We start from the raw sequence: 23771 nt of genomic DNA, 5'->3' as shown, positions 1-23771 counted from the left end.
CTCTGGATAAGAGCGTCTGCTAAATGACAAAAATGTAATTAACACCTTCATCGTCAAACCAGATATGATTGTTAAAACTATTTGTATTATGCCAACCCGTGTCCAATTTACATCAGCTGCTCTCGTTTACTTCTCTCCTGACACACCTTTCATTGTCGTGGCTTGGTAACTTGGGTTGGCGCCACAGCGGATTTAATTCTCCATCCCGTCATGGAGGATTTTAATATCATTTATTTACCCCGCCAAATAATGCTTTTAAGAATGCCCTGTTCTCCATATTACATTACTTTAAAATATACTATTGTGTTATTTCTCTGTGTATGGATATTTCAAGCTCACAATAATTACATATCATTAGCAGTTGTGAAATGTCTCTAAACGGTTTTGTTTTTCTCGTATAGGAACCTATACTCGTAGTTTAATTGATAAATGGCCATCTCCAGGACGCCAGCAATGAATATGTTTCCATTGTAGTGTGGTCTTCAATGCCCATAATAGGATACACAAGATATTTGGCAATCTGCGCACAATACTATGGCTTCTTTTCCATGTGGAATAATTCGTTTTTTCTGGGGACGGTAGTATACACCGTAATGGAATTTTTCGGGGTGGGTGGAAACATAAATATGAGATGAGTGATTCAGGAACGTTATGATTACATGCCTCGGTTCAGTGATCCATGCAGGCTTAGAAGAGTTGATGTGCTTTTTTTTTTTTACTGCAAACATTTCTGCACCGTCATGTGTCCTGTAATCCAAGCCTGAATTTGGGCAGAGACATGATGGCAGTTTGATTGTTTCTGCTTTTCATCATTTGTGAACTTGGAAGTTCCTCCCAAAGATATATCCTACTTTATCAGCTTAGAGATGGTGTCTCTCTCAAGTTGCCTGCAAGGACAGGTTAAGTGTTCCATGATTCATTTCAAAGAAACAAATATTGGAGGTTACCAAGGATGGCAGTCAGTATGATTATAGTAATCCTCTCCAGTGGTGCTGACACAGACATAACGGCACATCTGTCCCTCCTGGGGCTTTATATTGTCTGCTGTTGTATTTTACATACTGTATGCTTAAGATCTTCACACTCCAAATGACAAGGCTTGTGTAAATTACAACAGACAAATGAGAGAGATTAGGGATATAAAGCTTTTATACGGTCGGATTATAATAATGCTACCGACAGTGAGGCATTGTACTTTACAACAGGTTAGTAGTGCAGATCCGACACGCTTTCGTATTCACTTGCCTAGTATTACAGCGCCAGATCAGCAGTGTTTGGTAATCTTCCATGCTTCAGAGAAATTAGAGAAACAATGGACGTCGATGACATAAAGTTGAATGAAAAAGATAGGGAGAATTTGGCACAGAGGTCAGGCAAATTTGTCTAGTGTGACCAATGATTTGTAGAATTTCTGCCACAAGTTTCCAATAAAAAAAATGCAAAAGTTTATTTGAAACATTGATAACAGCTATGTTATAGAACATACAGTGTGAGAGATTGAATAATATCGTTTTCATTTAACCATTAAACAATGCAGGAAATTGAAACAAAATCCATATTATAATAGCCCTGCAGTTGTGACTGGCTGTCTACCCCACTATTTCCTTACTTGGATAATGTATGCTGCTTCTGATTCATTGCAGAGCTAGCTGCTATTCTAGACCTTTCCATTGCATGTAACTGGGAAATAACAGACAGCAAACACAAGCATTTACATAACTACTCACATGGACATTTTCAGCTTCTGTGCTTTCAATATTGAAATAAAAAATACACATTGAGACAAAAACTACAAATATTATTGTGTATATGGACTTTTCTTTCTGAGGTCCATACAGTGAACAGGTGACAGAGACGTACCGTACCTACCATCTCCATCCAAGAGTCACTTGTCTTTACATGAAATTACCTTACATGTAAAAAGACGTTGAACTGCAATTCAAAGGTTGCATAAGTCCTTCCACCCATAATGTTAGTGGCAGTCCTTTAAAACCACTGTGAATCTTGACTATTGCTCCATGTTGTTGTTATCACTCCCCCCAGCTGCCTGTTAAAAGGACGGGTAGAGACGTGCTAGTGCTCCGCCTGCTGGGTAGATCAGGGGACACTGGCTCTGCTGTCCTGTTCCACGGTTCTTAGCATCAATCAGCAGAAGCGGTGTCTGTCTGTAATGGGCAATGATGTGTGCCACCATCGGAAAGGTCTGGAACATAAAACATGAACCCATACATTAGCAGGGCATCATTGAGCTCATGTCACAACAGAAGTTGAAACATAAAAATGTAATTCGGCTTGCTGTACATCTAATTGAATCTCGTAGTTGATGTTTTGGCAATAATTGCTATATAACAAACTTTCAGATTACAGATTCATGGATACAGTTCCCAAAGCTCACTACTTTGTCCTCAGAGTGATTGATAATATAATATAAATTACACATATTACTCTGACTGGTCATAATTAGGGATATGAGTTCATTTCTGACCATGTGACCTGGTCAGGAATAATTGTTGGCCATAGTCAGAATGAATGAGGCAGATAGTGTACCTCTGAGCCCTTCAGACCAGTCCCCAGTAGAAAGTCATTCTGTTCACAGCGAATCTGGATGTTGTAAACTTTGTCCTGGTAGAGTACCATGAGTGTATAGGGCTGAATGGACGAACGTTTCGAACTGTCCCGTACCAGAAATGTACCGTCCTAAACAGCAAATGAAACAGAAAAACGTTGTACATTATAGTGGTGTTTGTGTTGTTTTCTATCACCAAAGAGCACTGGTGAACTATCCATATAAAAAATATATTATACAGTATATTGTCATTTTGGATAGTGCATTCTGAAAGTATTCAGACCCCTTGAGTTTTGTTACGTTACAACCTTATTCTAAAATTGATTAAATAGTTTTTCCCCCTCATCAATCTACTGGTTGTTCTACTGGATATTATAGGTGAATGCACCAATTTGTAAGTCGCTCTGGATAAGAGCGTCTGCTAAATGACTTAAATGTAAATGTAAATGTACACACAATACCCCATAATGACATCACAATACCCCATAATGACATCACAATACCCCATAATGACAAAACAAAAACAGGTTTTAGGAATTTTTTTTTACAAAGAATACCAAAATACAAACTGAAATATCACCATTACATAAGTATTCAGACCCTTTACTCAGTACTTTGTTGAAGCACCTTTGGCAGTGATTACAGCCTCAAGTCTTCTTGGGTATGATGCTACAAGCTTGGCGCACCTGTATTTGGGGAGTTTATCCCATTCTTCTCTGCAGATCCTCTCAAGCTCTGTCAGGTTGGATGGGGAGTGTCGCTGCACAGCTATTTCTCCAGAGATGATTAATCGGGTTCAAGTCCGGGCTCAGGCTGGGCCACTCAAGGATATTCAGAGATTTGTCCCAAAGTCACTCCTGTGTTGTCTTGGCTGTATGCTTAGGGTGGATGTCCTGTTGGAAGGTGAACCTTCGCCCCAGTCTGAGGTCCTGAGCGCTCTGGAGCAGGTTTTCATCAAGTATCTCTCTGTACTTCATCAAGTACTTCATCAAGTATTGCTCCGTTCATCTTTCCCTCAACCTGACTAGTCTTCTAGTCCCTGCAGCTGAAAAACTTTTTTGGTACCCTTCCCCAGATCTGTGCCTCAACCCAATCCTGTCTCGGAGCTCTAGGGGCAATTCCTTTGACCTCATGGCTTGGTTTTTGCTCTGATATGCACTGTCAACTGTGGGACCTTATATAGACAGGTGTGTGTGCCTTTCCAAATCATGTCCAATCAATAAAATTTACCACAGGTGGACTCCAATCAAGTTGTAGAAACATCTCAAAGATGATCAATGGAAACAAGATGCACCGGAGCTCAATTTCGAGTCTCCTAGCAAAGGGTCTGAATACTTATGTAAATAAGGTATTTCTGTTTAAAAGAAATTATACATTTCTAACAATTTCTAAAAACCTGTTTTTGCTTTGTCATTATGGTGTATTGTGTGTAGATTGATGAGGACAACTTTTTATTGAATCAATTTTAACGTAACAAAATGTGGAAAAAGTCAACGGGTCTGAATACTTTCCAAATGCACTGTATTTGTCCCTTCAAAAACCATTGTCACGATTAATCTGTGAGAACAGAGTGTGAATGTCAGTTTGCCTGTTATTACAGTTAACCGGGTGTGTGTGAGTGATATTGGCAGCAGAAGATGTCTCACCATGTTGACCTGTCTGAGACAGCCCTCCGCTTGACCCCGCGTCACCTGGCCAACATACCACTCAGGGTTCAGGTCCTACATATTCACACAGGAACACAATCACACATCAATCATATGACATATTCACACAGGAACCCAATCACACATCAATCATATGACATATTCACACAGGAACACCATCACACATCAATCATATGACATATTCACACAGGAACACATCACACATCAATCATATGACATATTCACACAGGAACACCATCACACATCAATCATATGACATATTCACACAGGAACACCATCGCACATCAATCATATGGGATTTGTGACTTTGTGATCTGTTACTAATTTCTGTGATAGGCTTCAGACAAAAAAAAACACATTTAACAAAAATCCTTGAGTTTGCAACATGTTTCCACATTGTTCAATAGAAGTGAGTTGTTAAATGCTCCACATGACCATTATTTACACATACTGTACTATATGAGGACCTAGTGAAATATTTGATCTATTCAATAAGAGCTGACTAGTCTTAGAGACAAATGGCTCTGCTCAACACAGTTCTTGAGATTAGTGGTTAGCAGCCTGAATGTACAATACTCCCTTAGAATAACGATGCAATGGCGCCACCTACTGAGCTATGCACGTCATTGCATCACTAGACCACGTCCAACAAACAAACAAACAAGTACGTATGGTCATATTTGAGAATCTGTCTGTCTGTCTGTCTGTCTGTCTGTCTGTCTGTCTGTCTGTCTGTCTGTCTGTCTGTCTGTCTGTCTGTCTGTCTGTCTGTCTGTCTGTCTGTCTGTCTGTCTGTCTGTCTGTCTGTCTGTCTGTCTGTCTGTCTGTCTGTCTGCCTGCCTGCCTGCCTGCCTGCCTGCCTGCCTGCCTGCCTGCCTGCCTGCCTGCCTGCCTGCCTGCCTGCCTGCCTGCCTGCCTGTGTATTGGGGATCACCTGTTCGTCCTCTAGGTCTGCCGGTGGGGGGATAGAAGCTTGCATAGGTGGCGGAGCGGGCATAATGTGTCTGTCTGGCACAATCCTAGAACTGCCCCTCGGTGAGATGGCTTAGAAAGAAACAAAGAAATTAGAATCATACCATTTATCAAAAGGAGAAGTTGTGAGTCATATTTACACACTGTACAGTATATTTTAAGGATGGGTACTGAAGTGAAAACAAAGCACTCACATGCCTGCAGTGCCTGCAGTTTTGATGGTAGAGATGCAGTTGAAGCGATATTAGGAGGAAAGCTGGAGAAATATTTTTTTTTTATTTATTATGTTTTTATTTCACCTTTATTTAACCAGGTAGGCCAGTTGAGAACAAGTTCTCATTTGCAACTGCGACCTGGACAAGATAAAGCATAGCAATTCGACACATACAACAACACAGAGTTACACAGAGATGGAACAACAGTTTGCAGATTACCATTAAAACGTGTGTACCTTTTAATTATATCACCTCCAGCAAAGTTCTGTCCTCCATGTAAGCCTAGTAGCCATTTGAATTCCTAACTTTGACAAGACAAAACTGATCTTACCCGTCTGAATGTAAGGGTAGTCCGGGGAGCACTGTTCTAGGGTGCCCTGGCCTAGGAAACGTGTTGGAGTTGTATGGTTTGGGCATGGGCACTAAAAGAGAAATAAACTCATGCAATCACTATGACTGCGTAGTCCTTCAATGTAAAACAGGGTGAAGATTAAGTAGCTACAATGTAAAGTTCCCTTAACAAGTAGAAAAAGGTTTCAGAAAATATCTTACCATCATCTTGTACCTGTTGATGACATAATATTAAACATCTTATGAGGAGGAACTATAAACTTTTCTCAGTTACGATAAAGACACAGTTTGGAAATCCTTATCAGCTAGCCACCCCCCCCCCCCCCCCCCCCATCATCATGGTGATGTCACCACGTGTACACCAAAATATACCCCTACCTCATTTCTTGCATCAGGCACATATCTGCAACACAAATGGAAATGACAGTTGAATAAGTTGCTATTATTCACTTGCATATTGCTTCTTAGTGTTGAACTCAATAAGCGAGCATAAAGATTTTGTCAAATCCTGTATGTGCAACAACCAACAAATCAAACAATCGCAGACTGAAGACTGGATGGGTAATCATAAAACGATACACATCTTGAGATGCAGAGTTCCTTCATTCTACAACAAGTAAAGGTCCTACGAAGCTGTGCTCTGTGGCAGTGATTCACCCCAGCTCAATTAGCTCCCGCTGACTAAACAACCACAATTCCACTCCGTCACCCCATGTATTTCTGATGGAGTGTACTTCCTTATAAACCGGGTGCTTCGAGCCATGAATGCTGATGACAAAATTACATTGGTAACCAGTTTATAATAGCATTAAGGCACTTCGGGGTTTGTGGTATAGGGCCAATATACCATGGCCTAACTAACCACTGAATCACAGTGTGTTTATTTAAGGATCAGTTGATGTGTGTCTGGAGCTGTGCCGTATGGAGGATGGAGGGAGGCTAGGTGCACTGCAGACCTGTTGCTGTTCAGCGGGGCTCTGCCGACCGACGAGCTGCTCCTGCTGACACTACTTGACACAGGGAGGGGAGGTTTGGGCATTCTGGGAGGGTCTGGACCCCTTTCTTCTGCCTGAGGCCTGGATATAGGAGCAATGTGAAGTCAGAGGTTCCAAAACTGGACACTGTAGTTACCAATCCAGGAAGTTATAGCTTGGTTCATTTCATGTAGAAAAGTTTTTAGAAACTGAATATATGTACAACAAATGTGGTGTACAGTGACTTCAGAAAGTATTCACACCCCTTGACTTTTCCCACATTCTGTTGTCTTACAGCCTGAATTTAAAATTGATTACATTTAGACAACACCCCATTATGTCAAAGTAGAATTATGTTTTTCCAAAATGTTACAAATTAATAAAAAATGAAAAGCTGAAATGTCTTGAGTCAATAAGTATTCAACCCCTTTGTTATGTCAAGCCTAAATAACTTCAGGAGTAAAAATGTGCTTAACAAGTTACATAACAAGTTGCATGGACAAACTCTGTGTGCAATAATAGTGTGAAGCATAATTCTTGAATAACTACCTAATCTCTGTAACCCACACAAAGAAATTGTCTGTAAGGTACCGCAGTCGAGCAGAGAATTTCAAACACAGATCCAATCACAAGACCAGTGAGGTTCTCCTATGCCTCACAATGAAGGGCACCTATTGGTAGATGGGTAACAATAATAAAAGAGCAGATATTGTATATCCCTTTGAGCATGGTGAAGTTATTAATTAGGCTTTGGTTGGTGTATAAATACTCCCAGTCACTACAAAGAAACAGGTGTCCTTCCTAACTCAGTTGCCGGAGAGGAAGGAAACCGCTCAGGGATTTCACCATGAGGCCAATGGTGACTTTAAAACAGTTACAGAGTTTAAAGGCTGTGATGGGAGAAAACTGAGGATGGATCAACAACATTGTAGTCACTCCACAATACTAACCAAAATGACAGAGTGAAAAGAAGGAAGCCTGTACAGATTAAAAATATTCCAAAACATGCATCCTATTTACAATAAGCCACTAAAGTAAAACTGCAAAAATGGTGGCAAAGAAATTAACTTCATGTCCTGAATACAAAGCGTTATGTTTAGGGCAAATCCAAAACAACACATCACCGAGTACTACTCTTCATATTTTCAAGCAAGGTAGTGACAATTAAATCCATTTTAATCCCACTTTGTAACACAACACATTTCTGAAAAAGGTCAAAGGGGTGTGAATATACTTATGTGCAGTCACCAATGAAACAGGAAAGGAGGTGCATTGTCAATGACATTATGAAATAGAATAGCGAGAAGTCACGTGATTGGAAAGCAATATAGAACCAAAATAAGCATTCTATACCTCCATGAATGTGGAGCAGGCTGCGTGTGAGAAACAAAACAAACATGTCATACACTTCATTGTGAAATCTTCATATTTCAAACTATTAGCAAAGAGTCTAGGATGGCCTTTAAACACTCATATGTAGACATTCTTATAGCTATTAGTTATACAGTTATATAGGCCAACTATAACTTCAGCAAGCACATACAAAGATTTATCGGCATATGTTTGTTCACTTGACATTGGGATGAGAAGAACGTTGTTTGGACACAATACAGGACTAATCAGAATATAACCAAAGTTAATTCTCACCCTGTTAGTTGTGTTTAACTTCGTTGCTGTGTGGAATAACAGATCAGGTCAGTACGAGGGCATAAAAAAAACATGACATTATTGATTTATGGTGATGATAAATCCCTTAAATGTGATTAAGTATGTAAATCTAACATAAATATAAAGCATCCTCTTTATACTAACATTGACACGTACTTATGGAAGAGGAACTGTTACATGACGTATCTGTGGGCAGGCAGGTGTAGGAACAGACAACTGCAGTAGTAAACATTTTCTTGCTAGGTTTAGATTGGTGTGAGACACAGCAGGTTGGTGGCACCTTAATTGAGGAGAACGGGCTCGTGGTAATAATGGGAGTGGAGTCAGTGGAATGGAATCAAATACATCAAACACATGGTTTCCAGGTGTTTGATTCCATTCCATTTGCTCCGTTCCAGACATTATTATGAGCCGTCCTCCCCTCAGCAGCCTCCTGTGGTGTGAGAGTACCTGGTATTGGAGATTCATCAAGTCTTGTGCGATCCAGTTTGGTGGGCTTTCTTCTGCGGTCAACTGGTGGAGCAGGGGCAGCATTTGAGGAAGTAGCAGGCACTGTAAAAGACAATATGAAAAGACAGGGTACAAATCAATACAAGGGAATAAAAAGTGTTCAAATGCTATATTTAAGCAATAAGGCACGAGGAGATGTGGTATATGGCCAATATACCACGGCTAAGAGATGTTCTTTAATATTCGAAACAATATACTTGCAGTGAAGCCTCTCAATAACTACATCATACCAGTCATCCAACAGATTCCCATTCAGAGCGACACACAGAAGCATCCAGGGACAATGCCCTGCTCAAGGGCACGTTGACCGATCTACCACCAGGCCAAAAAACGTGAACCCGAACACTCCAAGATCCCCCCCACAGTTCCCCAATAGCTGTACCTCAACCATTCGAGACCCCTCCCACAGCCCCCCCCAGAAGAAAAATAAAAAATACAATGAATTCCATTCCCCACCCCCAAGAACCCCCCAATGCACCAACAACCAAGAGAATGAACTAAAGAGAAAAATGGAAAAGACACAGAAGAAAACAGCAAACAACAATGCAAAAAAATATTTTTGGTTATTTAAAACAAAGGACATCAAAAACAACTAAAATCATAACAGCAATGCCAACTGTATATGTTTGTGTGCATGTCTGGCACTATTACATGTATGTGTGTGTTCTTGTATGTGTTTATTTGAATGCTGGCAGTTAGTGTTATTCAAATGTACTTTTTATTATGTTTTATTTTTACTTAAAAAAAAAACTTTTATCTTTGACCATCATTCTATCTCCCACACAGCAACTCCCACTTGTCTCCAATTCCACATATCAACCCTCAGCTTCCCATCTATCTCTGCTGGCCACCCACTTCGGGTTTGTACGCAACACATATGTTTCAACTATGTTGTGATGTTTAACGTACAATTTCAATCTATCTAATCGAATAGAATCCGCAGATTGCGAGTTGAAGATAAATACTTCTACTAAGAGTATTAGTATATTAGTAATTGACAGACCCGGTCTCTTTTAGATCAATGCTATGCATTTCCAGCCATTCCTGAACATGAGACCAGAACCATGCTACCTGAGGGCAATACCAAAATAAATGGTCTATTGATTCTGTATCCTCACAACAAAATCTGCAGAGCTTCGATGATTTTATACTCCAAATATTCAAAATTTTGTTGGTGGCAAGAATGTTATATAATAATTTTAGCTGAAAAGCACGAAAATGAGAAGGGGCAATCTGCACAAAGGCAAAAAGGCCATTTTTAAACAATGGATGAGCTTTTCTTAGTAATCTACTTGAGAACCATTTAGGGTTCAAATAAAACTTGAATGAGTGAAGCTTTTAGAGAGAGGTTTAGTGCTTTTATATTTAATAATCTCAACCCACCCAATTCATATACATTATATAGATAGGCATGTTTTATTTTGTCTGGTTTAGCATCCCAGATAAAGCGAAATATTCTTTGCTCATATGATTTGAAAAATGAATCATCAGGAGTAGGCAGCGCCATAAGTAAGTGAGTAAACTGAGATATGACTAAGGAGTTAATCAGGGCAATTTTTCCATAAATAGACAAGTATTTATCGCTCCATGGTTGCAGGATCTTGTCTATTTTTACAAGTTTTCTATTGAAATTCATTGTGGAGAGCTTATTTATATCTTTTGTGATATGAATACCGAGTATGTCTACTTCACCATCAGCCCATTTTATAGGTAAACTGCAGGGTAATGTAAAAGTTGTGTTTTTTAAAGATCCAATACGTAATATTGTACACTTATCATAATTAGGTTTTAGTCCAGAGAGTACAGAAAAGTTATCTTGATCTTCAATGAGACATTGCAGGGATCTAGCTTGTGGACTTAATATAAAACTTGAGTCATCGGCATACATGGACACCTTTGTTTTTAAGCTTTGGATTTTTAATCCTCTAATGTTGTTATTGGATCTGATTTTATAGCTAGCATTTCAATGGCCATAACGAATAGATATGATGACAGTGGACACCCTTGTTTAACTCCTCTTGACAATTCAAAACTCTCTGAGAAGTAGCCGTTATTTACTATTTTACACCTGGGGTTGCTATACATTATTTTTTACCCATTTTATATGAGAATTACCGAAATTGAAAAAATCCAGGCATTTATAAATAAAATCCAGTCTTACTTTATCAAATGCCTAAGAAATGTTCTTTATGCACGACGCAATGCAGAGTGCCTAGATTTAGCCGTGTTATACCACAAAACCCCAAGATGTCTTATTGCTATTATAAACTGGTTACCAACGTAATTAGAGCAGTAAAAATAAATGTTTTGTCATATCCGTGGTATGCCACGGCTGTCAGCCAATCAGCATTCAGGGCTCGAACCACACAGTTTATAATTATAGTTTGATACTAACATTCCAGGTTGTACACTTACACTTGCCAGTTATTCTGCCAGGGTGCTGGGGAGATTGCTCTCTTCTGGGTGGGGGAGGCTGAAGTAGCTGCAGATACAAGGAATGAAATGTAATGTTGAATGACTGTGTGGAAGGAGGAAGGGAGAGAGTGGAGGAGTGAAAAGGGGGTGTAGTCAGAGGGAACATACTCACACTAGGGTGACTGGCAGAGGGGATTGGAGGACCAGCCCCAGGTCGTTGAGTTGTTGGAGGAGGATGGCTTCTAGCTGTACTGCGGTGCGGTGTACTACCTAAACACAGAGACAGATACAAACAGAAACACATACATACGTACGTACGTACGTACGTACATACATACATACATACATACATACATACATACATACATACATACATACATACATACATACATACATACATACATACATACATACATGCATGCATACATACATACATACATACATACATACATACATACATACATACATACATACATACATACATACATACATACATACATACATACATACATACATACATATGCACACACACACACAAAATTGTATCAATGTGGGACAAAACAAATGAAAATGTTGTTCAAATTGAAAATCACAACATATATCCTTTGTGAGAGGAGTTGAGCACGGCAAGGCAATGTTGTATTGATGTCTCTGTACCAATATATTCCCCGTCAGCCATGGGCTTGGCAGCACGGAGCTGATGGGGAATCTCTTCAGGCGCCTCAGACGGAGGGGACTCATAGCCGTTGTCACTGTCCTCATGTTCAACTTCCTCTGTTGGTGACTCGTAATCTCCCCCACTGCCGTCATCTTCCTCAGCATCTGGATTCTCATAGTCTTCGTCACTTCCCTCATCCTGGGAGAGACAGACAACCAAGTTAAATACTGATGAAGAGATAAATCATCTAGGAAGGAACACTTTAACGGAATAAAACAGGAAGGAATGGTATGCCAGATACAGACTTACAAATTCATCCGGTCCCCAGGGCTGATCCTCTTGCGGCATAGCTGTAGTAGGTAGCAGTACAATGGTAAATTTGTCAATTTATCATGGTCCAATTGCTTCTCTGTTGATCATAATAACTTGATCTAAGGTAAAGTCTGAAATAATCCATACCTGGTTCGTATTTTGGTGCTGCAGTTCTGCAGAAAAAAGAGAGCAAAATTGTGCTTGGATGTTGTTTTGAATTAAATGACTATAGTTGAATAGCTAAGAATGGTAATAAGTGCACACCTTTTAGTAAAGAATCTCCTTTTTTCTTCTTTCCTGTTGATTTCACTGCAGATTTTGGAGATGAGTCTGCAGAAAGAGCGTACAACATTGTGGCAGTAAATACTGCTACCATATTTTGGGGCAAACAGTGCTTCCATCTTTTGTCACACAGTGGCGTAGCGACACAGTCAATAACTGCCTTATAGTTATGTTCTAAGTATGTGTCGTGTCTTCAATATTGTGAGCAGTGATTGGTGAGTTCTATTTGAGTCTGCCACTGTGACAGGATGTGGTATCTGAAGTATATTTAAGTTTCAATTTCAGTCTTTGTCTCCACATCTTCTTCTCTAAAATGTGGCACCCTAGTACACTCCTCCCTCTCTGTCTATCTCTCAGGTTCTTCATGGTCTCTCTGCTTACTCAGTTTCCTGCCCTAAAACACTAATGTAGCTCCATTTTCTTGCTGTTGAATAGTTTCCTTTCCCTGTGCAATTATCATACTTCCCAACGTATTCATAGTTTAATGTAATTGTTGTAATGTTCAGTTTTCTTAAAATAATGAAAGAGAAAGTAATTCATTACTTACGGCGCATGGATTTTGGGGAATTTCTGATGGTCATTTTCAGTCATGTTCTACAAAATGATAGATTAAGTATTTCCATCAAGTGATACATTACATGACAGTCAAAGCATTGTTTGAATATGAAATCCCTGATCAAAGATGCATAATTATACAAGGAACACATGGGAAAGGGGAATCATTTTTTTTTCATGAAATGTATGCATTCACTACTGTAAGTCGCTCTGGATAAGAGCGTCTGCTAAATGACTAAAATATAAATGTATACACATCTGCTTCATATTACTTACCAAGAACCTTTGTCCATTTATGCTACATTTCATAATGACTTTATCGCAGCCACTTAAATTCAACTGTAAATGCATAAAACAAATGAATTAATATGGATCCTGGGAAACAGCTTTGAATATGATGTTGTAAGACAGAGAACTAAGGAAAAATGTTACAGGTTGTGAACTGTCAGCAAAAGGTTCAATAATTTATCCTGAAAATGACTTACCTTCTTCATGTAGTCTGCCAATTGGTGTGGATTCCAGTCCATTACCACTGACTTGGATGGCACTCGGTCAAAACTCATTGTTCCCTTCTCTTCTTCTGGATATAAATGAAATACAAAATCCTTTGAAAGACAATTGGCTGCAACACCTCCTCTGTTACGGTGCAGTCATATCCACAGCCATGTTCGACTTCGAGGCCTGTCAGAAAATGGCTCCTTGTATCTTGCTGCTACGCCCTTGGCAATGCTCTGTCTGGCCCTTTGTCGAGGAAGTTTGCAGTCTGACCAGTATTCAGAGGAATAAAATAGGAAGATATTACTCTTTCACCACAGAAAAGCAGCACGACACCCACCACAAGTGCAATCTGCGGACTACAGAAAGAAAAAAAAGCGACTATTTTGTCTCCTTCCTCTTCTGTGAAATTATGTTGGGTGTGTCAATTGCCTGGTAAGTGATGAAATCCATTCACCAAGAGTCATGTATGATCTGAAGTCCAGACAAGAGCAACACAAACATTTAAATGTCAATATCTTAAATGGTAGGCTAGTCAGTTATCCGAGAGCTCTGAGAAAAGAAAGAAAGAAAGCAAGCAAACTTCCTCATGAGTTTCCTGTTGACGATGACAGTGGGGGCAATAGCAAAGAGAAGTTATAGCCCCTTCTAAGAACTGCAGTTAACATAGAAGTATAACACTATACACAATAAACCTAATGACACACACACACACACACACAAATCACATAAATTGTTGTTGTTACTATTTTATTTATTTATTATTACATAAGTGTCACATATTTCATAAGTTTAGATGGGGAACAGTACACAGAAACTTTTGAGGGCCACACATTTAAAATGTCAGTTATTCTAAAATAATGATTTATGCATGACATATTTATATTCAGAATGAATCTTATTTGCTTTCATTTGAACCATAAAATGAACACACATTTAATGTTATCTGACAAAGGTTTGGACAACAACAGCAACTTATTTAACTTTAATGACTTGAGACTTCAGCAAGGTTACTAACTTGTAAAAGAAAATAATCCAAGACTAAGGCCAGTAGTGATGGGCATTCGGCTCTTAATTTTATTTTAAGTATTTTTTTTCAATTCAAACAGTTTGCGATAGTTTGACTATGATTGGTGTTAAAACAATTCTAATTAAATTATTAAATGAAATCATACTCTACCTTAACCACAATGTATTTTAAAATGCATTGGTTTGTTATGAAAAAGAATGCTATTAAACGTTTGCATTTAAAGTATAACTTTTTAATGTATATAAACAAAGTCCATATAAATAACCATTCAAAACGAATACAATCTGAACAACATAATAATAGAATATTGCACCATATCAAAGAAAAATAAATAACAATGTGCAAAACTGCAGCATCCCACTTAAAACATTAAACTGGTCCCTCTTTTCTCTCTCTTCTTTATTGCCATGTTATAACCAGCAGCACACAGCAATGCTGACCATATTTTGCTTTTATGAGACATTTGCATTCAGAAACGCAAGCTGCCTCACTTTCAAGGGGCTGATGTGGTTTCTTCTCTCAGTAATTATTTGTCCTGTTTTTCCGAGAAGACCCTCTCAGAGGGAACGGATGTGGCCACTATGCAGTCTCTCTGTCATAACTTTAGTAAGCCGTGGGTAGACAGAGGCCATGTTCTTCCACCAGCTCAGAGGATCTGCAGATCGTTGGAGGAGGGGCTCCTCCAAATAGGATCGGACCTCCCTTATGGCATCTGCTGAGGGATTCCTTCACGCTGCATCCCCAGTTGTTCTCTCGCCAAACAGCATCCAAACAGCAGACGTTTGTGGCACTACTGCTGGTGCTTCTGCTCCATCTGATCCCTCTTCTTCCTGTTGCCCTGGTGCCTGAGCCAGATGACTGCTGGGGCTGTCCCTCCCTGCTGCTGAGGTTATTCTTTGAAGAGCCTCACCAATCGCTCTGGCATCACTTAAGGCTAACTTCTTAAACCTGGGGTCAAGTGCAGCGGTTTCTGATAGCACGTGATTATATTCCATTCAGTGGAACTTTCTGTCCATTGATGCACATAGGGTGTCCATCAACTCTGTCACATGTCCTGTGGTTACATTTGCTTCTCTCTGGTGTGACTGTGAGTGAGTTGGCTCGGCCCTCCCTCACGCATCTTTGGTTCATTGGTTGACACTGCGTGTCTGATTGACAGGAACAACAGGTGAGGCTGTTAGTCTGAGCAGACAGTCAACAGTCAGAACGAATGTGTGTGCTCTTGAGCATTTAGGCCTATATTATATGTTTTGTTTTTTTCGCTCTTTGAATTAGTTAATTCTATTCATTTAAATATTCTGATTATTCATATCTTAATTTTTTTACTTTTTTTTTTTATAACTAGATTCTTCCCTGTGGCTCAGTTGGTAGAGCATGGTGTTTGCATCGCCAGCATGGTGTGTGCAACGCCAGGGTTGTGGGTTCGATTCCCACGGGGGGCCAGTACAAAAAATAAAAAAATGTATGAAATGTATTCACTACTGTAAGTCGCTCTGGATAAGATCGTCTGCTAAATGACTAAAATGTAAATGTCGTTCGGAACGACCCATCACACAGGCATTCCGCGCTCTCTTCCGCATAGGTTTATTATTAGCTAATCACACAGGTAAGGATATTTGACGTAATAGAAGCAAGCACCCGAATGCGAGTTCGGAAAAAAAATGCAAACGTATACTTTGCTAGCTAGCTACTTATCTTCAACCTAGCCTGGATATATGTATGTATCGTGTCTGCCTCCATCACGATCAGTCACTTGCGAGCCTGATACCGTGAACCACACATAGCTAATGTGCTTATACGTGTATCATTAGCTAGGCTACTTGTTTGTTTTGCCATTGCATAGTTAGCTAACGGCTGCGCTAACGAACCAGATTGCAAGTTAGTAGCTAGCTATTTATGCTACCAGCTACAGCTGGCTAGCTGTACAGTTTTTTGACATGGCTTTCCCTGATTCAATAGCTGTCCATGATGCGTTCATCCTCCTCTGCAGCTTCTTTGCATTGTGTGAGTATTGTTCATGAATCTGGCTGTCTGACAGACAAGCTCGGTAATGTAACGTTAGCTAGCTAGCTAGAGTAGTAAAGTAAGATCTTAACGTTATCTCGTCTTAGTTCCGTGGTTGCCATGGCGCCGTGAAGAAGCTTTGGCAGAGAGCTCTGTAAATGTAGTTATTTTTGTTATTTTAAGTATTTAAAAATATTTTTTTTGGGGGGGGTTGATAACCTGTTGAAGGTTGGCCTAAAACATATGTTGGTGACTCATGGAGTTGCAGGACTGACGATGACAAGTATGGTTACTTGTCTTGGCTAACTATAGCTAGCTGGCTAATTTAATTTGAATAATGCATCCAACACTTGATCAACACAGCACCGGCTTTTTATTACACCTTCCCCTGTTTCTGGAAGGACGTGGACTGTGCTGTTAGGGGATGACAGAGGCTCACCTCATAGGATAACTGCCAAGGTGTGGTGGTCTCTCAGGCTCTTATAGCTGCCGAAGGATGACCCAGGTGGGTGTTACACTTTCGGTGGTGGATGATCCAGCCTATACAGAGCCGTAGCTGTTAACTTCAGCGACAGAAGTGCCTGATGAAAAGCTCCGGGCCTGTCTGACTGATGTTTCTCCCTCCCTGGCTGTACCATTGACGCCACCACCACTCAAGCTACTCCTTTATTGAACGGGATCATCATCGGTCTGTGGAAGACCATCTCCAATGAACTGCCAGCTGCCTGGAATTGTTTTGTTAAAAAAAAAATTAAAGCAACTTAGAGATTCTGTATGAAAAGCTCTAACTATATAAAATAAATATAATATTATTATTTGATGATAAAAAAAAATGTATTCTAACTTTACTTTCAACTTTGATTGCACAGGCCTCAAGTTTGGGTTTGCGTTTGTGGAGGCAGGCAAAACAGATCCAAAGAACGTCTCCAATGTCATCTTTAAAAATGTAGCAGACACATGTAAGTTGACATTTTTTGGTCGTTTTTTTTGCCCAGTTTGAAGATAATCAAGGAGATTATAAAAATATACATTTCATGAGATGCAAACACATGCCAAATTGTTAGAATTTATCAAATTGAAGTTGTTCACCCAATGCTGTTTGATGGAAGTGTAATTTCTTACCGGTTTGGTTTTATTCGAGCTGCACAACTACAGTTGTAAAAAAAAATTGGGCAACTGTGCTTTTTGCGATATCAAAATGATAACTTTGAAGGAGAGCATTGTGTGAGTGTTTAATCTGTGAAGAATCAGGAATCACGTCTTAAATATACCTTTTAAATGTGACTAGAAAGAGATTAGGCTGTATTCTCAGGATACTTACTGTAGCTGTCACATGCTTACAGGCCTCCACCAACACCAACCCATAAACAAGTTGCAAGCTTTATGCTTGCGTGTTAGTGCAAGAAGTGGCAATAGCATGCATGCTGCTTGTTGTTTCGATAGCACAGTTTCCACTTCCTGGTGACTGATGTGGCAGGGTAGGAGTTTGAACTATAGGCCTACAGGTCAAAGAAGGAGATGAGTAGGTGACTGTTTAGTTCATGAAGATCTTTAATCTGCTGGAAAAAAGTATTCATGTTCTTATGCAATGCAACAGACTTAACAAACAGCCTAATGGGTAAACCTAAGTTCACTACTTATTTTAACCCATTCCATCCCTTGTTTGTTTTCAGTTGTCACCTTGCTGGCTTTCTTTCTCCATGGCTATGCCTTTGCCTTTGGGGAGCACAACGCTGTTATTGGAACCCAATTCTTCCTCACACTGAACGAGACAAACATGGTAAACTTCTTCTTCAACTATGTTCGCTGTGCTGTGGCCACTACTCTGGCACTAGGGGCTGCCAACGAGAGGACAGAACCAATCGGCTACCTCATATCCGCATATGTTTTCTCAGGTATTCTCACTCACTGATTCTAAAACCACAGTTTTTGGGCCACTTTCCCTTCACTCAATACTTTTAAGGTGAGGTTTGTTATATTGCTTGTGTTCTGAGTCTCTCCTCAGGAATAATCTACCCTCTGGCTTGTCACTGGGTCTGGGACCAGCAAGGCATCTTCAGTCCAACCTCCACCTCCTACCCATCACAGGTGTGAACCAGTCACATCACATACCATAATCAAATTCAGGATTAACTATGCATTCATTACAAGCAGAGAGATTCTCGTATTGACCCACATTTCCGTTCAGGACTATGCAGGCAGCGGTGTGATCTTCTTGCTGGGTGGTGCAGCGGCAGCTGTCTCACTGCGGGTTATAGGATCACGGGCTGGACGCTGGAGTCCCCATTTCAAACGGACAGAGCACAGCCAGCCTGTAAGTCATGGATACAGGTGCAAAGGCCATCTGAAGACTACACAAGTAGATGCATTCTTCTGCATCCACCAACTCCTTGTCTCCCTTGTGTATGACTGTTCTTAGATGGTGGTGCTGGGAGGATGCCTTCAAATGCTGGGCTTCTTGGGCCTGGTGATAGGCACTCACCCCCGTGTGTTGGATGCTGATGAGGGCCTGTTACTGGGGCTAGGCACTGTAAACCTGCTGCATGCTGCTACAAGCGGAGGACTCTACGGACTAATGATCCAACGCATCGATAAGAACTACTATGATCTCGACAGCATGCTCTCTGGGGCCATTGCTGGCATGGTAACACACGTCGGGGTTTGGGAGTTGTTGGTCTGTTGTGACTGCACATCATCTATGGGGCTTGTGTTGACCTGTGCATAATCAATAACTAAGCATTTGTTTTTACGCTGAGCTCAGAGTCCGGTCTTTCTGTGGTGTTTACAGGTGGCAGTGTGTGCAGGAGTAGACACCTATATGCCTGGTGTGGCAGTCATGTGTGGGGCCACTGGATCTCTCCTCTTTATTGGCTTTCGCCGCTTCCTCTGTGCTGTGAAGCTGGATGACCCCCTTAACATCGTCTCTGGTTAGAATCATATTTCTGACTGAAATACAACAAAATTGCCTCCCATCCCCAAAACCCACATGAATCATAATGCGTCTCACTTTCTCTGTCAGGGTACTTAATTCCAGGGGCCTGGGGCTTGATGCTTGCTGGTTTATTCTCTGATCATGGGGCTCTTGGAGGACATATCCAGGTGAGGAATGAAAACAGACCAAATCAAATCAAATCAACCACCCTGGAGTTACCTCTGCTGCATAATTGCTGTAGTGCTCAACATTTATGGAGTTGGTTATCCTTTTGTTATTATTTCCAGGTGTTGGGGAACAATTGCATTGTGGCACTGGTGTTATTCTTCTGGGCAGTGGCTATTATGTACCCTCTTCTCTCAATACTCATGTGTTTTGGAGTGCTGCGAGTCCCCCGCTTCATGGAGAAACAAGGTGCGATAATACCCTTGCTCTGCAGTCATTTCAGCACTGGAAGCTAAGTGGAATGGTACATTTGGTATGCATAATGATGCATTATTCCAGAGATAATGTAAGAGCTCTCTCCCTGGTGTGTCTTTTACAGGAATAGACAAAATCAGACACACGCTAAGGCACCCTCACGGCACCAGGAAGTCACTGAACTAACCCCAGACAAAAGCATCAATCCAGAGGCAATGAAGTTAAACCTGGGGATCATTTTTGAATGTTTTTTTGCTAAACAATTTCTTAATGCATAACTAAAACATTTGTTAGCAAGCATATATGTTCCAGAGTAATCCTCTTTTGTTTGCACCATAGTTTCATATTGAGAAGGATGGCAGTACAAAATATTTACAAAGTCAAACAATTTATTGTATGAATCACAGATGTCTTGAGTAAGGCAAACACTACTACACACAATTGCCCCATGTTTCTAGGTGGAATTTACTAGAGAAGCATTTAGTTACGAGGTTGTTATTTGGGGGCCGAACAGTTGAAAAGGCAAATGAAATGCACTGTCCAATAACTGACATCTTTGAGTAGATAAACATCCACTATATTTGCGTGAAAAAACAGGTAGTGCAACTAGTGGAATGTAGGCAAATGAACACAAAATAATCTTCAAGGTCAATGGGAACCCGTTGTAAGTTATGATTATTATTTTTTAAAACATCTGTGGACATTTACCCTAAATTCAGATATAAAAGTCCCAATAAATTACTATTTGTATTACTATCAACCACAAACCTAGCAGTTTCAGGGACTCCTCAGACTATGTACAGCATGCGTTTAGTTTTTTTTGGAAGGCTGGTTTGGGAATAGAATGGGGGGGGGGGGGGTTTGGGGATATGATGAGTCATAGAATACCGACCTGGTGGCAGAACGGTTTGCTCTATAGCCAACCCTTTTATTGTGCTCATGACAACAAGTAGCTGACTTAAGCACATCTGTGAACAGGCTGATAGAATACTACAGACAGCCAAGTTTACTTTGATCAGCCGAAAGGGAAAGGTTGTAGAGTGTAAAGAAATGCGTAAAGTCTTTAGGTCATTTGCCTTTCTTTGAGGAACCAAACCCCGAGAATCCCATCACAGCAGCCATTTCATCATCCTCCTCAAAAAGATCCTCCTCTGCTTTACGCTTCTTTTCCTTCTGCTTCTCCTTCTTGTAAGCCTTTGCTTTCTCCTCCTTGGAAAAGTGACAGGGACACATGCTTTCACGATTTGTTTTAACATGGCTTAATGGTCATTATACTCACATGTTAGACATACCAGCAATGGCATTTATTTCCTGACCTGAACTAATAACACATTACATCCATTTGGACTGACAGTAAGATTGACAGTATTCTAGCCCCATCACTTACCTCTTCTCGAAGCTCTTTCATGCGCTCTTCAAAATCATATTCTGTCTGCTTCTCCTCAATCTTCTTCTTGTTAACTTCAAATCGTTTCTTCACCTGGTCCAATGAGGATCGCTCTACGCGCATGGACATTCCCAGATTCCTCTGGTCTGTGAGGAGAAAGTAGATGAGAAAACGGATTACCAATTCAGCCATCTATGCTGCACTTTACATTTTTTTTTTGTATTTTACACCCTTTTCCGATCTTGTCTCATCGCTGCAACTCCCCAACGGGCTCGGGAGGCAAAGGTCGAGTCATGTGTCCTCCGAAACATGACCCGTCAAACCGAGCTTCTTAACACCCGCACGCACCAATGTGTCAGAGGAAACACCGTTTACCTGACAACCGAGGTTAGCCTGCAGGCGCCCGGCCCGCCACAAGGAATCGCTAGACCGCGATGAGTCAAGTAAAGCACCACCCCAGCCAAACCATCCCCTAACCCGGACGACGCTGGGCTAATTGTGCACTGCCCTATGGGACTCCAGATCACGGCCGGTTGTGATACAGCCCGGGATCGAACCCGGGTCTGTAGTGACACCTCTAGCACTCCGATGCAGTCCCTTAGACCGCTGCGCCGCTTGGCAGGCCATACACTGCACTTCTAATGTAGATGACAATGTTGTGCATACTCACGTTTCTTTCCATTGATGTGGTCCAAGAAGTTGATGGAATCCTTCACAACACAATCACACACATTGCAGTAGTACCTGAACATTAGATAGAAGAGGTTAGCACTCAATGCCTTTATCAGACACCTGTATCACTTGTCAAAAAAACAATGACATCAATTAGTGCTAATCTGTATGCATAAATAACATAATGCATACAGCTCTTAGATAAGGGAGTGACAATACAGTAACTTCATTTCAGAAGCATATTTGGATGCCAGCCTCTTACCCGCCCATCTCAGCCTGTGGTGTGGTCTTGGTGATAACAATGGTTTTACCCAGCTTGGACTCGAGGTCCACCTTGTAGTCCCGGTGTCGCAGGAGCTCCCGCTTGACTGGGGGCGCTGGCTTGCCTGAGAGAAGGGGGCATGATAATTATGTATATGTTCAAAGTGTGTTTGTTCTCTATTCATTTCTCACAGGAATTAATCGATTCATGGGGATCAATTTCAGTTTGAAGCTTTCGCTTTGAATTTGCCTCCATAGTTTGACGGTTTAGGTAGAAACACTTAATCTGTATTATTAACTCCCATGTGTTAATTACAGGGACGAATGGATAATTACCATCTTTTTTGTCCCGTTCCTCATCGAGACGTTTTTGAGCCAGTTGTTCATACTCATCTTTGTCCCACTTTCGTCGAAAATCATTCTTGCTGCTATTACCTCCACCACTGGACTTTAGCAACAAAACAAAAAAAGGGGGGAAAAAAAGTTAGTTCAAGAAATGCATGATGACAGTACATTTCAACACAGAACAATTTCTTCAAGCACAATTACTTATAGTTTTTACTTCATACCTATAGTTCTCAAACCTCCTGGGGACCAACAACCGTACCTTGTATTTGATCTATTCCGGAGCTAGCAAATCTGATTCAAATTGTAAACTAATTATCAAGCCCTTGACTAAGTGTATCAGGTGAACTAGTTCAGGCCTACAACAAAATTGTGAAACATCTGGGGGGGGGGGGTCCAGAGGAGAGTTTTGAGAACCATTGAGTTAGACAAACAAACAGCCATTGGTAACAGTCACAAGCTTTACTAGTTAGTTAGCACGGCTAGCTTACGTCCATAATGGCTGGTGATTTTACAAAGTTAGAATTTATCGCATGCGTTCTACTAACACGAATTATGACATACAAAAGTCGTGCTGATTTCACTCTAAAACCTTAACGATTAATTAGCCTCGCGAAATTAGACGATACATACCCCACTGCCGGACGCCATTTTGTTTGTAACAACGTTATGGAATACGTCACTGTCGCAATATTTGGGGGACGTAAAGTATATTGTCGTTTTTATGTCGTACGCCTTGTTTATATTAGGAAAAAGAAATAGCCTATTCATATCAAGTCATAGATTCGTCATATAATGGGATTTCTAAACAAAAACTGACACCTTTCTTAGAATGTTTTATGAAATGGAAAAATCGAATGCATTGCATTATGGTAAACAATCATATTCATCATTATTATCTACTGTACATCAGATAAGATTAGCTAGCTATTAAATGAATTACTTTAAGCGTACTGGGATGCCGGACCAAAGTCACTAGTTAGCCTACCACAGCCACAAAGTAAAAATAGGCTATATCGTCAAATTTAATGAATTTAGTTGTGAGGTTGTCATTTGGGGGCAAAGTTTAAGTTTAGGGTT

General features: G+C 40.5%; 3 protein-coding genes across 6 annotated transcripts; 1 reads left to right on the top strand and 2 right to left on the bottom strand.

Moving 5' to 3' along the window:
- Positions 1-1131: 1131 nt before the first annotated feature.
- On the bottom strand, positions 1132-14237 carry lcp2a (lymphocyte cytosolic protein 2a). Of its 2 annotated transcripts, none has more exons than XM_029699645.1 (21): positions 13631-14237; positions 13422-13484; positions 13138-13184; positions 12573-12638; positions 12456-12481; positions 12306-12346; positions 11996-12194; positions 11511-11608; positions 11339-11405; positions 8864-8965; positions 8393-8418; positions 8099-8118; positions 6728-6847; positions 6150-6174; positions 5973-5985; positions 5752-5836; positions 5400-5461; positions 5168-5277; positions 4213-4287; positions 2548-2697; positions 1132-2203 (listed from the first exon to the last, which is right to left on the bottom strand). In XM_029699645.1, the coding sequence occupies exons 1-21, from the start codon at positions 13706-13708 to the stop codon at positions 2051-2053; spliced, it is 1626 nt and encodes a 541-aa protein (XP_029555505.1). In that variant the 5' UTR covers positions 13709-14237; the 3' UTR covers positions 1132-2050. The 2 variants fall into 2 exon arrangements, with proteins under 2 accessions (XP_029555505.1, XP_029555504.1); XM_029699644.1 differs by having other exon boundaries at positions 5752-5842; positions 13631-14236.
- Positions 13994-20328, top strand: LOC115153942 (putative ammonium transporter 1). 3 transcript variants are annotated; one of them, XM_029699648.1, is made up of 10 exons: positions 13994-14075; positions 17544-17633; positions 18348-18569; positions 18680-18762; positions 18863-18988; positions 19094-19318; positions 19463-19601; positions 19694-19773; positions 19894-20020; positions 20151-20326. In XM_029699648.1, the coding sequence occupies exons 3-10, from the start codon at positions 18452-18454 to the stop codon at positions 20210-20212; spliced, it is 960 nt and encodes a 319-aa protein (XP_029555508.1). In that variant the 5' UTR covers positions 13994-14075; positions 17544-17633; positions 18348-18451; the 3' UTR covers positions 20213-20326. The 3 variants fall into 3 exon arrangements, with proteins under 3 accessions (XP_029555508.1, XP_029555506.1, XP_029555509.1); XM_029699646.1 differs by lacking the exon at positions 13994-14075 and adding an exon at positions 16293-16674 and having other exon boundaries at positions 20151-20328; XM_029699649.1 differs by lacking the exon at positions 13994-14075 and adding an exon at positions 17079-17446 and having other exon boundaries at positions 20151-20328.
- Positions 20329-20397: 69 nt separating this feature from the next.
- zmat2 (zinc finger, matrin-type 2) lies at positions 20398-23382 on the bottom strand. Its single transcript, XM_029699651.1, has 6 exons — positions 23325-23382; positions 22683-22794; positions 22348-22471; positions 22084-22157; positions 21414-21559; positions 20398-21235 (listed from the first exon to the last, which is right to left on the bottom strand). The coding sequence occupies exons 1-6, from the start codon at positions 23340-23342 to the stop codon at positions 21095-21097; spliced, it is 615 nt and encodes a 204-aa protein (XP_029555511.1). The 5' UTR covers positions 23343-23382; the 3' UTR covers positions 20398-21094.
- Positions 23383-23771: the final 389 nt, after the last annotated feature.

Source organism: Salmo trutta, chromosome 19, assembly GCF_901001165.1.
Source record: "Salmo trutta chromosome 19, fSalTru1.1, whole genome shotgun sequence".
NCBI classification, from domain to species: domain Eukaryota; kingdom Metazoa; phylum Chordata; class Actinopteri; order Salmoniformes; family Salmonidae; genus Salmo; species Salmo trutta.
Note: the sequence above shows the minus strand (reverse complement) of the source record. Positions and strands in the feature narration are given on the sequence as shown.

Excerpts from the sequence above, each read along its gene's own strand:
- lcp2a (XM_029699644.1), bottom strand. The coding sequence starts at position 13,708 with ATGAGTTTTGACCGAGTGCCATCCAAGTCAGTGGTAATGGACTGGAAT. Across the intron at positions 11,609-11,995 it reads GGCTGACGGGGAATATATTG|GTAGTACACCGCACCGCAGT; the intron begins GTACAGAGACAT and ends CTCTGTGTTTAG. Across the intron at positions 6,848-8,098 it reads CCTGCTCCACATTCATGGAG|GCCTCAGGCAGAAGAAAGGG; the intron begins GTATAGAATGCT and ends TCCTATATCCAG.
- LOC115153942 (XM_029699646.1), top strand. The coding sequence starts at position 16,608 with ATGGCTTTCCCTGATTCAATAGCTGTCCATGATGCGTTCATCCTCCTC. Across the intron at positions 18,989-19,093 it reads GGACAGAGCACAGCCAGCCT|ATGGTGGTGCTGGGAGGATG; the intron begins GTAAGTCATGGA and ends GACTGTTCTTAG. Across the intron at positions 20,021-20,150 it reads CCGCTTCATGGAGAAACAAG|GAATAGACAAAATCAGACAC; the intron begins GTGCGATAATAC and ends TGTCTTTTACAG.
- zmat2 (XM_029699651.1), bottom strand. Across the intron at positions 22,158-22,347 it reads CCACAGGCTGAGATGGGCGG|GTACTACTGCAATGTGTGTG; the intron begins GTAAGAGGCTGG and ends TCTAATGTTCAG. Across the intron at positions 21,236-21,413 it reads TGAAAGAGCTTCGAGAAGAG|GAGGAGAAAGCAAAGGCTTA; the intron begins GTAAGTGATGGG and ends CACTTTTCCAAG.